The 16017-nt window shown below is 34.8% G+C and overlaps 1 protein-coding gene across 1 annotated transcript in view; it reads left to right on the top strand.

Moving 5' to 3' along the window:
• Positions 1–16017, top strand: part of sorcs3a (sortilin related VPS10 domain containing receptor 3a) — a 323929-nt gene that overhangs the window by 147671 nt on the left and 160241 nt on the right. The window contains 1 exon segment of the mRNA XM_051135232.1: positions 2636–2703. Coding sequence (XP_050991189.1) covers positions 2636–2703 — 68 coding nt within the window.

Raw genomic sequence — 16017 nt, 5'->3', positions numbered from 1 at the left:
GCTACTTTTTTCCCCCTCTCATACTTTTTTTTTTTTCACGTCTCATGACTTTTATCTGCTGAAACAGACACGGAGTAGCCGCTACTACCAACATGACTCAAAGTGACAGCTTGTTTGTCGCCCCGCTTCAGGGAAGAGGCCTGTTTTACACTAGGCAAAGCTATCAAAGGAAAATGAATATGAATATGCAAATGAAACCCATCATCCCAAACCTACCTAGACCTGTACAGGAAACACAGCAGCATCTGACAGTAGGAAATGGCCGTAATTATGTAAAATGTCAACGTGAGGGACCATGTGTTGCAACGGTGACTTATAATCACGACTGCCCTCTGTCAGTTGCTGTCTTCCGCCTTGCTTTTGTTAAGCAAATGTAAGCACTGAGCCTTTTATTAATTATTTAACTGTCTGTCACCTATGTGATGCTGTACATGTATGTTCTTTTTGGTTTTAAAAGTAATTAAGTCATTGTGGAAGTCAGTCTTTCTTTGTTTGACTGCACTGACTGTGCTAAATTCATTTTGGAAGTCATTTTAGAAATTTGTTTAGACCCTGTTTCGTCTACAATTTAGTATATGCCTTTGTATAAAGTTGAGGTCAAAAGTTTACATACACCTTGCAGAATCTGCAAAATGTAAATTATTTTACCAAAATAAGAGGGATCATACCAAATGCATGTTATTTTTAATTTAGTACTGACCCGAATATTTCACATAAAAGACATTTACATATAGTCCACAAGAGGAAATAAAAGTTGAATTTTTAAAAATGACCCTGTTCAAAAGTTTACCTATGCTTGATTCTTAATACTGTGTTGTTACCTGAATGATCCACAGCTGTTTTTTTTTTTTGTTTGTTTGTTTTGTTTTGTTTTTTGTGATGACTGAGGCACTCATATGCAACTATTACAGAAGGTTTAAACACTCACTGATGCTTCACAAGGAAAAACGATGCATTAAGAGCCTGAGGTGTATATTTTTGTTATTTTGCATAATTATCATATTTTTTTTTCATTTTGTACTGCTCTTCAGAAGCTACAGATGATACCTAGATGTTTCCCAGAAGACAAAAAAAGTTAAATTTACCCTGATCTTCAAATTTCAAAAGTTTTCAACCCCCAACTCTTAATGCATTGTTTTTCCTTCTGAAATATTAGTGAGCATTTGAACCTTCTGTAATAGTTGCATATGAGTCCCTCAGTTGTCCTCAGTGTGAAAAGATGGATCTTAAAATCAGACAGTCATTTCTGTAAAATAATTAACATTTTGCAGATTCTGCAAGGTGTATGTAAACTTTTGACTTCAACTGTAAGTTGATAATATGATTCTTTACTTCAGATGATGAATTATAAAAACTTTGATAGCCAATCTGAATCCATCCTGGTTTAAAGAGCTTTTAAAAAGTATTTAAAGCTTCAAACAATAGGACTTAAGCACTTCCTTATAGTCAACAGAATGTCATGATGCACTGGTGTGGATGCTGATAGGTATCATTATATTTGTTTTTATAGTTATCATTATTGGTTTGAACGGGCCTTTAGACCTAGATAAGCCCAGGCAGCTGTATATGCCTGTGTATTTGCTAGATTAAGAGGGCGACACATCTTACCCCACTCTCCTTTACAGTGCCTCCATAAAGTACAGAAAAACACAGAGTAAACACATTTTTCAAGCCGTTATCATTCTCAGTGGTGCGCGCAGTGAAGCATGTCTCGGCATTTCATGGGGTTGGCTCTGTGAATGTGTGATGCGCGTGCATGCATGAGTGTTTGACGTTCTGGATGGCTAGTTCAGCAGCTCCTGCTGTCTTCTCGCTGACCCTGAGGCTAAAAGCTCTTACAGATCATAGAGCCCAAGGTCAGGGTTGAGAACTATCAAGCTCAATCCCACCTAGCTTAAAGCCTCGAAGACCGATTGAGTCCAGCCTGTTGACACAAAAGAGAAGTAAACACAACATCACGGGGGTCAGGAACAAACAATTGAATGCCTTTTGGAAAATGAGCATAGCTATCCAACAGCCCTTGGGTGCCACTGGCTTCTAAATAGCTTAAAAGAAGTTTTCTAGACTTTATTGAGGAGTAGATGTCAAAATTACTTGTATTTTGAAAAGATTTTGATGATACTGAATTAAAATTGAAACCACAACTTGGCAATGCATTATATATACATATATATATATATATATATATATATATATATGTGTATATAACTATATTTTATATATATAAAACTATGCACCATGTTGAAGTCTTAAAAAACACTGTTCTTTATTACTTACTGATTAAATTGAGAAATACTTGAAGGCTGCATGCCACTGTTTTAATTTAATTAGTTAATGTTTCTATTTATATTTAACTTCAACTTTATTATTATTTTTAATTTTCTCTCTTTTTTTGGCAAAAGATCATGACATTTCATGAAAGTTCATTTTGACTCTTGAGAGCTCTAGCACTGTTATTGTTACTGGAATTTTGCTACTGTACCTGTCCTGGAAATTGAAATATGTGAAGTCTCCTGTAGCTCTTTTTTGGCTCAAAAAAGAAACTGTCTGCAATGAATATTAATGTGATGGAGAGGACTAAAAGTAATAAATCAGTGCATATAGATTTATTTGATTTTTGGTTTTCTTTTCACAGGTGATTCTGATTCTCACCAAGCTGTATGACTTTCACCTTGGCAGTGTAACGGAAAGCACTTTATGGAGGTGAGCTCAAATCTTTTCCTCCCTCTCCCATCTCTCTTCTCCCATCTCAGCTCTTTTCTCGTTTTGCATTACACTTTCTATCCCAGGCAAAGTATATGAGCAGTATACGAGTATATACATCAGCAAGAACTTACAATGTATTAAACAGTATTAACTTGCCATTCATGATTTTAATTTATCACGTTTTTTTTTTTTTTTTGCATGGACAAAAATTTTATTTTATTTTATTTGGAAAGTAGCTAAGTATAGCCTGTTGCTTAACTACCTCTATATTTAGAGCAGAAAAAAGGCTTCGACGTTGATCCAAACCACGAAAGTCCTCTACAATCTAATTCAATTTATTTTGTCGTCTCTTTGTAATCCTTATTGGCTCTGTTAGATTCTCGTTTACTGGTGTTTTTGGATGCTTTGTGCAATTGAGAGTGATAGGAGCAGCCTTATCTTTCACACGGTCAACTGAACACTTCAATTTGGACAGAGAGAAGCTCCGTATTGAGGTGCTTAAGTCTGACGATTTGCGATGACGTCTGATTTGAGATGACAAGTGCAGTGCTCTTTTCATGAGCTGCTGTAGGGCAGAAGGGTTTCAAGGTTAATGGGTTTTCTGAGAATACACTGAATGATTTTCCTAGTAAAGTATGTGTCTCATTCTATGAGCAATATACAGGCTTTGATAGGTTGATATTATTCTGTAATAACTGTACAGTTAAACAATTACTGTACTTTACATCAAAACATAAACTGTAATTTTCAAGTGGCTTAAAGATTAAAAAATTAAAACTGTAAATGCCGACCTAACAAACCTTGAAGTTTGAATGTTTATGGGACATAGATAAATTTGTGTTTATATTTATCATCATGTAACTTTTGTAGACCAGGGTGAAGGACACTTTACAAAACTCTTCACCTGTGTTGTATGTATTTTTAAAAGATAAATGTAGAGAAAATACAAGCTGGTGATGGAGAGAAGGGAAAGAAAAACTTTCATAATTTATTAAACATGTTAATTGCATATTCACAGTTTTCACTTTTTTCTGTGATAAAAGTTTTATTTTATTTTATTTTATTCAAGGCAGAAAGAAAGAAAGAAAGAAAGAAAGAAAGAAAGAAAGAAAGAGAAAAATAAGCTGGAGATGAAGAGAAAGCAAAAATTCACAATCTGTTAATCACAATGTTAATTGCATTTTCAGTTTTAATTTATCATCACATTTCAGTGTGGACTTATTTTATTTCTATACTTTTAACTGTTAATGATTCAGCCCAGTTAATTAAAGGCTTTTTTACTATACGAGTGCCTTGGAGTATTTTATTTTATTTTATTTTATTTATTTTTAATTTAATTTAATTTAATTTTATGTGCATAGTATATGGGCCATGCATGCCATAGTAATATTAATACTAAAAATGAAGTAGTTTAAAATTTATTTATTACATTGTAATATTCAATATATTTAGTTATGTAGTAATACTATTTTTCTAGTATTTTTTTTTATTTTATTTTATTGCTGATAAATGATAAATATAGTATAGGAAAATATAGTAGCTAAACACAATAGCCTACCAACTTCAAATCAGCAGTACCACAAATGCAAACACAAACCCAAGTGTCGTGACGCAGACTGAATTCTCACACAGTTGTGTAGTCTAGCCTGCTAAACCCTGCGGCTATGTGCGGCCTCAGTTATAATACATCACAATGACTGCTCCCACAGCAATGAAAGTATGTATTGACAAAATGATGGCTCGCTAATACTCAGTTTTCCACAAATCAGGCCTCTGGGGAGTTCTGCGCTCATTTACACAGGCTAACAACAAATCTAAGCACAACCCTGGCGTCGATTGCCATTTTCTTTCCGGGTCTGCATTTACCTCTGGTCACAGACGGTGTTTCATGATATAATATACTTTAGAGCCCACACATCTTCATTCTTAATTGAGATCAAAGTTCAATTAAGATGGAGGTGGATTTTGAAGGAGCAATTGGTGAAGTTTAGTTCCGCTAGCAGAAAACTAGACAGCTGTTGACTTTTTGAGAAAGGTCAGGGCACGAGCATCGCTCTGAGAAACGGCGTGTCAGTTTTAATGAACAGCATGACCTTAAACAATGGAGCCGGATCAGTCATTTTTCCAGATAATATTCAAAGTGAACGAACCCCTCTGTGTGTGGATGTGAAGGAAATATCGATGCCAGTAATAGAACTGACACTTGTTTTGCTCAAAGCACTGTACCTCTTTCTCATGCAAACATCCTGGGTTCTCAGAGGAAGAGGAAAGACCTAATATCTTATTTATAATTCATCAGCAACAAATAGATGCAAAATGGAACTTTTAATTTCTGAAACACTGCTGCACTTTAATAGGATACGAGTTAAAGGAAGTTCACTTCCAGAACAAAAATTTACAGATAATTTACTCATCCACTTGTCATCCAAGATGTTCATATCTTTCTTTCTTCAGTCATAAAGAAATAGTTTTTTTTTGAGGAAAAATTACAGGAATGTTCTCCATATAGTGGACTTCTATGGTGCCCCTGAGTTTGAACTTCCAAAATGAAGTGTAAATGCAGCTTCAAAGGGCTCTAAATGATCCCAGCTGAGAAATAAGGGTCTTATCTAGTGAAACGATCGGATATATTCTAAAAAAAACAACAACAAAAAAAAACTGACAATTTATATACTTTTTAACCTCAAAAGCTTGTCTTGTCTAGCTCTCATCTTGATGCTGCAGCCTAAATTCAAAATATTGGAGAGAGTTTTTCCTTCTGTCACCTCCTCCTCAGACTTTGTGCTCATGGGGGTTGCCAGATTGGGACACGCATCAGGAATCAACACAATTTTCAATGAAAGGCGATGTTTTAGTTTGCCCCTAGTTGAATCTGTGATCTCTGACCCAGTTTGTTAGCTGGCTTCAATGGCTGCAATACACTGTGTTTTCCGCCAACTGGCAACCTGGAGTGTCAAAATCCTATTGGGTAATTTGGCAGTGGGCGGAATCACACAGACCAAAACAGACATTCTGATACAAAACGCACATTTAAAAGTAGAATAACTGACTGTAGAATTGTTTTTTGGAAAAACAATTATATGAACTTAGCACGTTTTCTTAAAAATCAGCTATTTTTATACTTTAGTACAGTAAAAAAAAAAAAAAAAAAAATAAATAAGAAGTAAGAAAGAGAAGAAATAGTTTTGTAAGCACCAATCAGGCTTTGTTTTTCTTTTCCTTAAAGGGATAGTTCTCCCAAAAATGAAAATCACCCCATGATTTACTCATTCTCAGGTCATCCTACACTGTAAAAAACAATTTGTTGAGTCAACTTAAAATGATTTGTTATCTGGCTGCCTTAAAATTTTAAGTTCAGTCAAGTCAAAAAAAGTTTAGTCAACTTGAAATGTTAAGATACACTAAGTGACAACTTAGATATTTGAGTTGAAACAACTTAAAATTTTAAGGTAGCTGGGTTACTTACCCATCTGTTAAGTTTAGCAAACACAAATATCTAAGTTGTTACTTAGTACAACTAAACATTTCAAGTTGACTAAACTTATTTTAGTTGACTAAACTTAAAATTTTAAGGCAGCAGGGTAACAAATTATTTTAAGCTGACTCAACAAATTGTGTTTTTTTATTTTTTACAGTGTAGAAGATATATGACTTCTTTCAGACAAATGCAATCTGAGTTATATTAAAAAAATGTTATGGCTCTTCCAAGCTTTATAATTGTAGTGAATGGGTGTTGAGATTTTGAAGTCTAAAGTGCATCCATCCATCATAAAAGTGCCCCACGCAGCTCTGGGGGGTTAAAGCCCTTCTGAAGTGAATATTAATGCATTTGTGTAAGAAAAATACCTATATTTAAAACTTTTAAAATCGCCATCTCTCACTTCTACTAACTGTCGTACACATGTTCACAAGAGAATAGCGTTCCAGCAGATGACGTAGGATGTAGACGTCAGCTCCGGTGAGAATATTCTAGTCTAATGAGAACAAAGTTTTGTTTACAGCAAAGAAAAACCAGTCAAATTATTTACAAATCCTCATTTTGTACTTCTAATTCATGACGCTTACACTATGCCTACATCCTATGTCATCTGCTGGAAAGCTACTCTCTTGTGTACGTGTGTACGACAGTTAGAGGAAGCTAACAGTTTATAAAGTGAGTACAGTTTATAAAGTTTTAAATATGGATATTTTTCTAACACAAATGCATCAAATTGCTTCAGAAGGCCTTTATTAACACCCTGGAGCCATGTGGAGTACTTTTTATTATGGATGGATGCTGTTTATTGCACTTCAAAATCTCAACACCCATTCACTGACATTATAAAGCTTGTAAATGCCAGGTTTTTTTTTTTTATTATTTATTTTTTTTATGTAACTTCAGTTGTATTCATCTAAAAGAAGAAAGACATATACACCTAGGATGGCTTAAGGGTGAGTAAATTATGGGCTAATTTTCATTTTTGTGTAAACTATCCCTTCAAAGAGATTACTTCCTAAAAACATTGATTATGTTAATATTAAAAGAGTATTCTATTTCTTTATCTTTTTTTTTGAGTAGTTGAATGACAGAGAGATTGCTCTGTTTGCATCAATATTTGCACTGTGTGAGTGTGAACAGAACTCAGCGATAATTATATTCAAACATAACATGATCTGTTGAACCTGCTGTTAAAATTGCATATAGTTGGTTTCGGACCACCAGCCTCCATTGTTTGCTTCCATTGGACGTTGCTGCCTAGGGGGGTCATGCAAGGGTGACCGCTGACAGACTTTCAAATTGCATCATTTTGGCAGCGGCAGGTCCGATATAGAGTTGATATTTCACAGGTCAGCGCGTGCAACACCAGTCAGACCTTTCAGAGCACGACTTACCTGATGTCCCTGACCTTTTAAAGAAGTCAGAACTTACCTCTCAGCGAGAAGAAAAACAAGAACTTTGCCAATGTTCATTTTCCCCAGGGATTCTCTTTGTGCCATCTCTTATTAGGGGGGAAAATCGTCTAGCTGTCTTTACAATCTTTGTGGATTTATGGAATTGACATATGCTGGCCTTCCAAACAATGCACTCCGATCAGATAAGACAGACATTTATATTGCAGTGTGCCACAGAGGTATTTTAAACTCTTTTGACCTTAAAATAAAATATAAACTTGTGAAATCTTGACTAAATAAATAAATCTTAACTAAGTTAATTGTAAATACGAAATCCTTTCTAATTATAGAAAGTTTTTTGGACTGAGTGTGAATATTATTATATTATATTATACTATATTGTTTGTGTATGTGTGTGTATATATACATGATGGCTGTATATATATATATATATATATATATATATATAATGGCTGTATATCTGCCATAGGTAATCACAGCGTGCCGTATAATGGAGTGTCTGTAAAAGCCCTCTTTTGTGCAGAACTACTTCCTTCCACCACAGATTCAAATCAAAGTTTGACAGTTGAACAGTTGAGCTCAAGCCTCCGTTACTAATTCCAAAACGTCACTTTAGAACTAGCAACGAAGGAATGTTGAGTTGCTTCATTGAAAGCTTATTGTATTACTGCATTAAACCTCACTGTATCATGTATTAAGTATTATGAGAGAGAAAGATAAACTGAGCAAGTGTTTAACGTACCTGCATCCGATAGAGCATTCATTATTCATAATTACGATCAAAGCGTTATGTTTGTGGTAACGTTAATATCCTTTCATTTGTAAAGGGTGATTTTGCTGCTCATTCGTTCGCTGAAGCTAAAAATAACTTCTGCTTAAAACCTTTTTAGTATAAAAGTCTTTACCAAAGTCCCTTCTTTACTGCTGACTCACTCGTAAAAGCAGTCTCTTGTCGCCATCAGATGCGGAATTATGTAACTAAAATCACCATTTCACGCAGTTTCTCAATACTAAATGCTATTATTAAATATATTATTTATCTAAAATATTATTTATTGAATAATAATATTTAATAAACAACAAGCCAACAGCCATTGAAAAAAGTGGCTAGGCAATTTAGTCAAAACTAAAGGCGTTCTGATATCCACTGAATTTAAACATGTTACATTAGATTTTGCCAAAACTATCTTCTCTGGAACAAATAATAGATTAATGAGACCAAAGACTGCCTGTTAGATTGACCCCAAAACAAATTATATCTCATGTTTAACGACTATAGAGACATTAGAGTCAGCGGTACATTCTAGAAGATCTGGCCCGAGTTGAGGCTTCTCTTGGCGGCTTTATAAGCGCAGAACGGTCGCTAACACCCAAGAGCTCACATGTCTGAAAACGTAGATGCAAATTTTCAAATAGACATCATCTTTATTAACAAACTGCATATTTGAACTATAAACAAGTACATTCTTGCCTGAAAACCTCTTAAAACTACATTCCGTGACACAAAACAGTAATAATTATAAAATGATAGTGGATTTGGGCGTCTGCCATGACCATAGACTGTAAAAAATATGGACGTGGTGTCCGTGACGTCACCCGTAGGTTTCTGAAGAGCATTTTTGAAGCTCTTAGTGGGCGGGAGTCGGCCGTCGGCATCTTGGAATTGTGTCACTGCACGTCACTCCCGGATAATCGAAAATGGGCAAATAGGCGGGACATGGGTGGAGCTGGTTGCTGAAACCACGCCCGCCTACTGCAACGGTGGTGACAGCAGCGGCAATCCACCTCTCCCTGAGGTGGCCACGCCCTAAATTATGCAGAACTTTAAGGCTTAAAATAAATTAAACGGATGAGTTATAAAAAAAAAAATTCACCCCCCTCACAGTTGACATGAAAATTAGCTATATAGACCAAAACCAATTTTTTGAACCAGGCTATAAATATTTTTTTCTACTGTGAAGTTGGGCATTTTAACATGGGGAGTCTATGGGATTGACTCACTTTTGCAGCCAGTCTCTAGTGGCCAGTCGATGAACTGTAGTTTTAGTCACTTCCGTGTTGGCTTCAAGAGGAAGACCGGGAGGTTGCCGCTTGGCCATGACACTAGCTGTAAGTAGTACCGCATGCGGAGTGATACAGTTACAAACGGTGAAACGGTCGTTGGAGTTCTGTTGGACTCTTATATCACACTATTATTAGCCAATCAGATTCGAGAACCAGACAGAACTGTTATGTATATATGTGTGTGTATATATATATATATAGTATTACTATAATCTCTTGGTGCTATATTTGACTGTACCTCATAAAACTCAGGATTATGATTCCAGATTTAATATATGTAAGATTTATAAAAAATTCCGCAGGCTCCTGCTTCACCCCCTCTCCATGCTTTCTGGTGACGATCATAAATCACTAACGATTATTATTCAGAAGGTCATTTACCACACTCTATTTTTTTATTGATATTCTTACCTTTTTAATTACACTCTGGTGGGACTTCCCCTTATATCCTGGAGCCAACTCTAATTTAGTGTCTGTCATAATAATAAATTGAGAATATCATCAGCGCCATCAGCATGTGCTCACTAGACTGAATTTGTGAGTGGTTTTCTAGTTTCAGAAGCAGCCTCAGAGGTACTTGTTATGTTTGCTGTAATCAAATTAAAATCCCATCAACCCACCAGATGTGTCAGAAATGGGAGTCAGACTGTTCCCTGTCCTGCTTTAGTGGCCCCGAGGGCCTTTCATTCTAAGGAAAATAGTCTAAATAGAGGAATAGAGTCATAGCTTGACAAATAATCTCTGTCAACATAAAGACTGTAGGTTTTAAGGTCTCATTTACCTTTTATCACAGCCCCAATTATTTATTATAATGACACATGTCATATTGTGCTTGTCTCTAGAGCTCATCTGATGAATTGAGTTAATGAGAAATTTGTTTTCATAGCTGTTTTTTTAATGTTTAATGTAAGCATGTCAGGAAAATAAGCAACTGACTTATCAGGGCTGGCTGCTATACAGAGCAGGTCGTTCAGACCAATTCAGACCAGAAACGTCAGAAAATGAAAGTATGCACAGTTGCCATGGTTTAAAACCCTTGAGCTGCATATGCTCTTGCAGAGTGCTAAAATGTATTGTTTCCGTTCATCTATACAGATTGAATGGAAATGCAAGTGTGTGCAGGGCTGCAAAAGAGTAGCATATGTGACGCACCACCACAAAACCAGTCACAAGATTCCATTTTTTTTTAAATTGAGATTTATAAATCCTCTGCTGAATAAGTTGCTTTCCATTGATGTATGGTTTGTTAGGATAGGACAATATTTGTCCGAGATACATTACAACTGTTTGAAAATCTGGAATTTAAGGGTGCAAAAAAATCAAATATTGAGAAAATAGCCTTTAAAACTGTCCAAATGAAGTCCTTAACAATGCATATTACTAATCAAAAATTAAGTCTCGATATATTAATGGTAGGAAATTTACAAAATATCTTAATGGAACATGATCTTTATTTAATACCCTAATGATTTTTGGCATAAAAGAAAAATCGATCATTTTGATCCACACAATGTATTGTTGGCTATTGCTACAAATATAACCATGCTACTTACGACTGGTTTTGTGGTGCAGGATCATGTATGTTTTTAAGTATTGGTTTGTGTTTCTGTGTAAATTAAAGTGTTTTACTTTTGTTATGACACTCAGAGGACATCTAGTTTTCAGCTGGGTGCACATAATAAGAATAATATTACTGTACAGTTAAATACTTTGGAATTAGAACAAACCCATAAATAAATTGCTGGATGACTATTAAAATGTGTCCAGTACTGTCCATCTTTGTTATTAGTAGGGTATTTTGGGTGTTTTCTGGGGGTTATTAGGTGGTGGCTTACTTGCACAAGTCAACCCTACGTCTTTTTGTGTTTGTTTTTTGTTTCGTCTTGTTTTATGCGTTTTTTTTTTTTGGTTTGTTTGTTTTTGCTTTGTCTGGTTTTGTTTATTTGTTTTTATTTTGGCACTTCACACTATCATCTGCTACACTGTAAAAAAACTACTTGTTGAGTCAACTTGAAATAATTTGTTACCAGGCTGCCTTAAAATTTTAAGTTCAGTTGACTCAAAAAAAAGTTGATTCAACTTGAAATGTTAAGTCGTATTAAGTGACAACTTAGATATTTGAGTTGATTCAACTTAAAATTTTAAGGCAGCTGGGTTACTTACCCAGCTTTTAAGTTTAACAAACACAAATATCTAAGTTGTCACTTAGTACAACTTAACATTTCAAGTTGACTATTTGACCTATTTGAGTTAACTGAAATTAAAATTGTAAGGCAGCAGGGTAACAAATTATTTTAAGCTGACTCAACAAATTGTGTTTTTTGTTTTTTACAGTGTAGGTAAAAACTGAGTTTGATCACTTAGAAAAGTACATCTACATCTCTCATCTCCAAAATTTTAGGGCTGGGAAAATAAATCGATGTATTGCGAATCAAGAAATGATTCTGCACTGCATGCTTTAACAGCCGTACTGCTTACACACAACTGAATCATTCATAAATTTCAAAAAGTTTAAAGCGAATTACAAGGGTGTTTACATTAATCTTGCGTCATAAAAGCATTCTGAGCCGGGCCGAAATTACATGACTCAGCCAGATGCACAAGCGCTCTTCAGCACTTTTTTTCGTGAGCATTTCGGTGAAAAACTAGAATGAAAAACTACATTAGAGCGCCATCTGCTGTTAAAAACTAAGCTCAGATTTGATTCCAGAGAGAATCGCGATGCCATGGAATCGATCCATGAATCACGATGCATCAATTTATCATCACCGCCCTACAAACCATACAGTTTGAAGTATCAGTCATGTCCAGAACATAAATGTTGCACAGTAATGTTCAAAAGTTTGGAGTTTTGTAAGATGCAGAGTCCTAAAATGAACTTTGCTTAATGTAAACCCTACCTTTTTAATTCTGCCTGCACTTAAACTAATTAACGAAACCAATTTAACAAATTGACTTCAATGACTTTTAAACTATCAATAAGTAAAATAATGAACATCTAATGTGTAAAGGTAATGGGACATCTTACAGCAAATTGCTCTACCAAAACTTAAATGGTTAAAACCTTAAATAGAACCGCTAAACTAATGTCTTTCTAAAAAGCAACTCGTCGTTTTAAAACTGTGACAGGGTTGCACATCTTAACAGTGGAAAGGAAACTTTCTGAAAGAGTTTGGAGCAATATTTCTTTCCACAGTTCAGGCTGATTGGATCTAAAGCTTCTAATTGGGGGAGAAAGAAGCAGATAACTGGGGAAAAGCACTGAAAAAAGAACGAAGGGATGCAAATGAAAACTTTCAGTTGCACTTGGAGGGTGGTTCTTTTGCAGAGCTCTGCCTTTCCGACACCAGCCAGACTCTTGACTTTGAAACACACTAGCAAGTTTTATGGAGCATGTGAAAGTCTGTATGAGCATACTATCAAACACACCCCTTGAAAAAGGAAGAAATGCCAGGAGAAAGGAAGGAGAGAGAAAATGAAAGCCCTAATATTGGAATCTACTCTTCTATGCTACCTCCCAAAAACTGGGTATGAGGAAAGGAGCCGTAAAGAAACAATAGCATCGTGGTCCTGCTCGTTTGCTGAATGATTTAGGTGTCACAGACAGATGAAAAAAAAAAAAATCAGTTTTCTCTTTCTGTCTCTGACTTTCTTTCTCATTCTCACTGTCAAAGCAGTATAGTCTGGTAGCAGAAAGTCTCATCTACAGTAATGAAAGTTTGTTTTTCATTAGCGGAACTTGGTATGTTGAATCTTGTTATTACAGTAAATCATTTTTGTGACTACTCCATGTATGTGATAAGGTATAATGGGCTCGCAGGAAGTGAGAAACAGGCTGGAGAGGATTTTGGATGGAAAAAAAAAAAAAACCGGTTATTTTGACTTTTTATTGTGAGATATAAACTTGCAAAGTAAGAACTGTGAGATATAAATTCTGAGAAATGAAGTCAGCTGCAAGTTATAAAGTCGGAGTTGCTTGATATAAACTCGCATTTGCAAATTATAATGTCAGAATTGTGTGATATAAACTCATCATTTTTACTCATTCTTTTTTCTCAGAACTGCGTGAAATAAACTAACAATTGCGAGAAATAAAGTCAGAATTGAGAGATATAAACTCACAATTGACTTTTTTTCTCAGAATTGTGTGATATAAACTCACTTGCGAGAAATAAAGTCAGAATTGACCTAAAAACTCGCAATTCTGACTTTTTTTCTTACAATTCTGAGAAAAAAGTCTGTTTTTTTTTCTCAGCATATACTATGATATATAAACTCGCAGTTGCAAGTTATAAAGTCCAGTTTTGAGGGGGAAAAAGACTGATGTTTTCAGAATTGCGCGTTTATATCTCACAATTCTGACTTTATTTCTCATAACTGAGTTTGTCTCGCAATTCAGACTTTATAACTCACAATTGCAAGATATAAAGTCAGCATTATAAAGTCATGCAATTATAAGAGAAAAAGAAAACCAAACACAATTGCAAGTTATAAAGTCAGAATTTTACCAGTGTTTTACCAGTATTTTGAATTTTTCACTTCATTTTCCACTTTATTCACTACAGATGTCATCAAATCACATCTAAACTCATTTATCGGTGGTTATGCTTTTATTAATCTTGGCATCTGAATATCAACATTTATAAGATTCATTCCATCTGAAATATGATGTTGTTGTTTTTTTATCTAGAGTATTTAAATCTACATCTATGTGCTAATTATGATTTGTTGACACAGTTATAGATTTCTATTCGTACAGCAGCAATTACTGTTCTGTTCTGGAAATTTAGACACTCAGAATTGGGGCAGAAGTGTCATGTTGTTGCTGATTGTTTAATATTTAATAATTATTATAATTAATTTAGTTATTTAATAATTTCATGAATTAAATGTACATTTCAAACATATTCATTATTCATCATAACCCAAATCCCAAATAAATGGAACCATTTAATCTGAATTCATAGTTTACTATCATGAAGTAAAACTTCCGGCCTATATATGATTCATAGAATTATATAATACAAGTCAGATTTGTGTCTTTGACTGGGGTGCTGTTTGATTTGTCTTTATTTAATTATTCAACTAAACTGTCAGATTGCATGGATTTAAAAGAGTTTTAGGGCAAGATTTTGTGCTATTGCAGCTAAATTAGCAAATGTTTCATTTATTTCTTTTAATAATATATTGAATGTACATTCTAATTACTTTTACACACTACTGGTCAAAATGGTTTTTAGTTAGATTGATTTCTGAGGGTTTATGTCACACTGAAGACTGGACTAGTGCCTGTTGAAATTTCAGCTTTGCCATCAGTTATTGCTCATTTTACTGTATTTTTGATAAAACGAATAGAGGCTTGGTAAGCATAAGAGACTTATTTCAAAAACATAAAAAATGTCGTTATTCCAAACTGGAAGTCTATGTACAGTCAACCAGTCATACAGTCTTGCCCAGGGCCCTAAAAACTCACAGGTCACCCCTATATGAAAGCATTCTCTTGTTTCTTTCCGCTGTCCATCCTCATGTCCCACTTTCCAGATATAAAGTCAGAAACAAGCATTTACACTTTTGCAGACCTGAATTCTCATGACCTGAAGATGTCACCTTATATCAGTCCCACTGTCCTAAGAGGATACGTCCATGTCTGTGCATCAGTGATGGACATATCCCTCTCCTCTCCATATTCACATCCACTCTCTACGCTACACTTTAACAGTTACCCACAAGACAGACGCCTTAAACCAGAATTGGATTACACAAAAGACAGGGAGCTCATTGTCCCTCGCTTCCCAGCTCCATGTCTTGGATGTTGACATGCCGGAGATGATCCTGAATTGACCACAGTCTGATCCCCATTTAGTTCTCTTGGTAGCATCTGCGTGTGTGCGCAAGCAATGTTTGTCCTTCCGGCTGCAACCAGAGAACGTCTCAGTCCTCATGCAAGAGTAATAGTGCCTTGTGGAAATGTCAAACTTTTATACTTCTTTTATTTTAAAGATTCATTTCTGAGCATAAAAGCTTTCTTGAAGATCATTGAGAGAAAAGAAGGGTCTACAGAGGATTTCTGCATGCTTGACAAGATGAGTGGTTGAGAAAGATGTCAAGTTACTATCTTGCTGTGTGTGTATGTATGTGTGGGTATCCTTTTTTAACCTCTTTTGACATTTTAACCTCTTTTTATTTCATTGTATTTTATTTCATTTTTTAATTTAAATACATTTTATTCTGATTATTTTTATTTATTTATTTATATTTGTTAACCTCTTCCTTTTTATTTTATTTTATTTTATTTTATTTTATTTTATTTTATTTTATTTTATTTTATTTTATTTTATTTTATTTTATTTTATT

This window comes from Labeo rohita, chromosome 1 (genome assembly GCF_022985175.1).
Source record: "Labeo rohita strain BAU-BD-2019 chromosome 1, IGBB_LRoh.1.0, whole genome shotgun sequence".
Classification (NCBI taxonomy): domain Eukaryota; kingdom Metazoa; phylum Chordata; class Actinopteri; order Cypriniformes; family Cyprinidae; genus Labeo; species Labeo rohita.
This window is presented reverse-complemented; position numbering and strand designations above follow the sequence as displayed.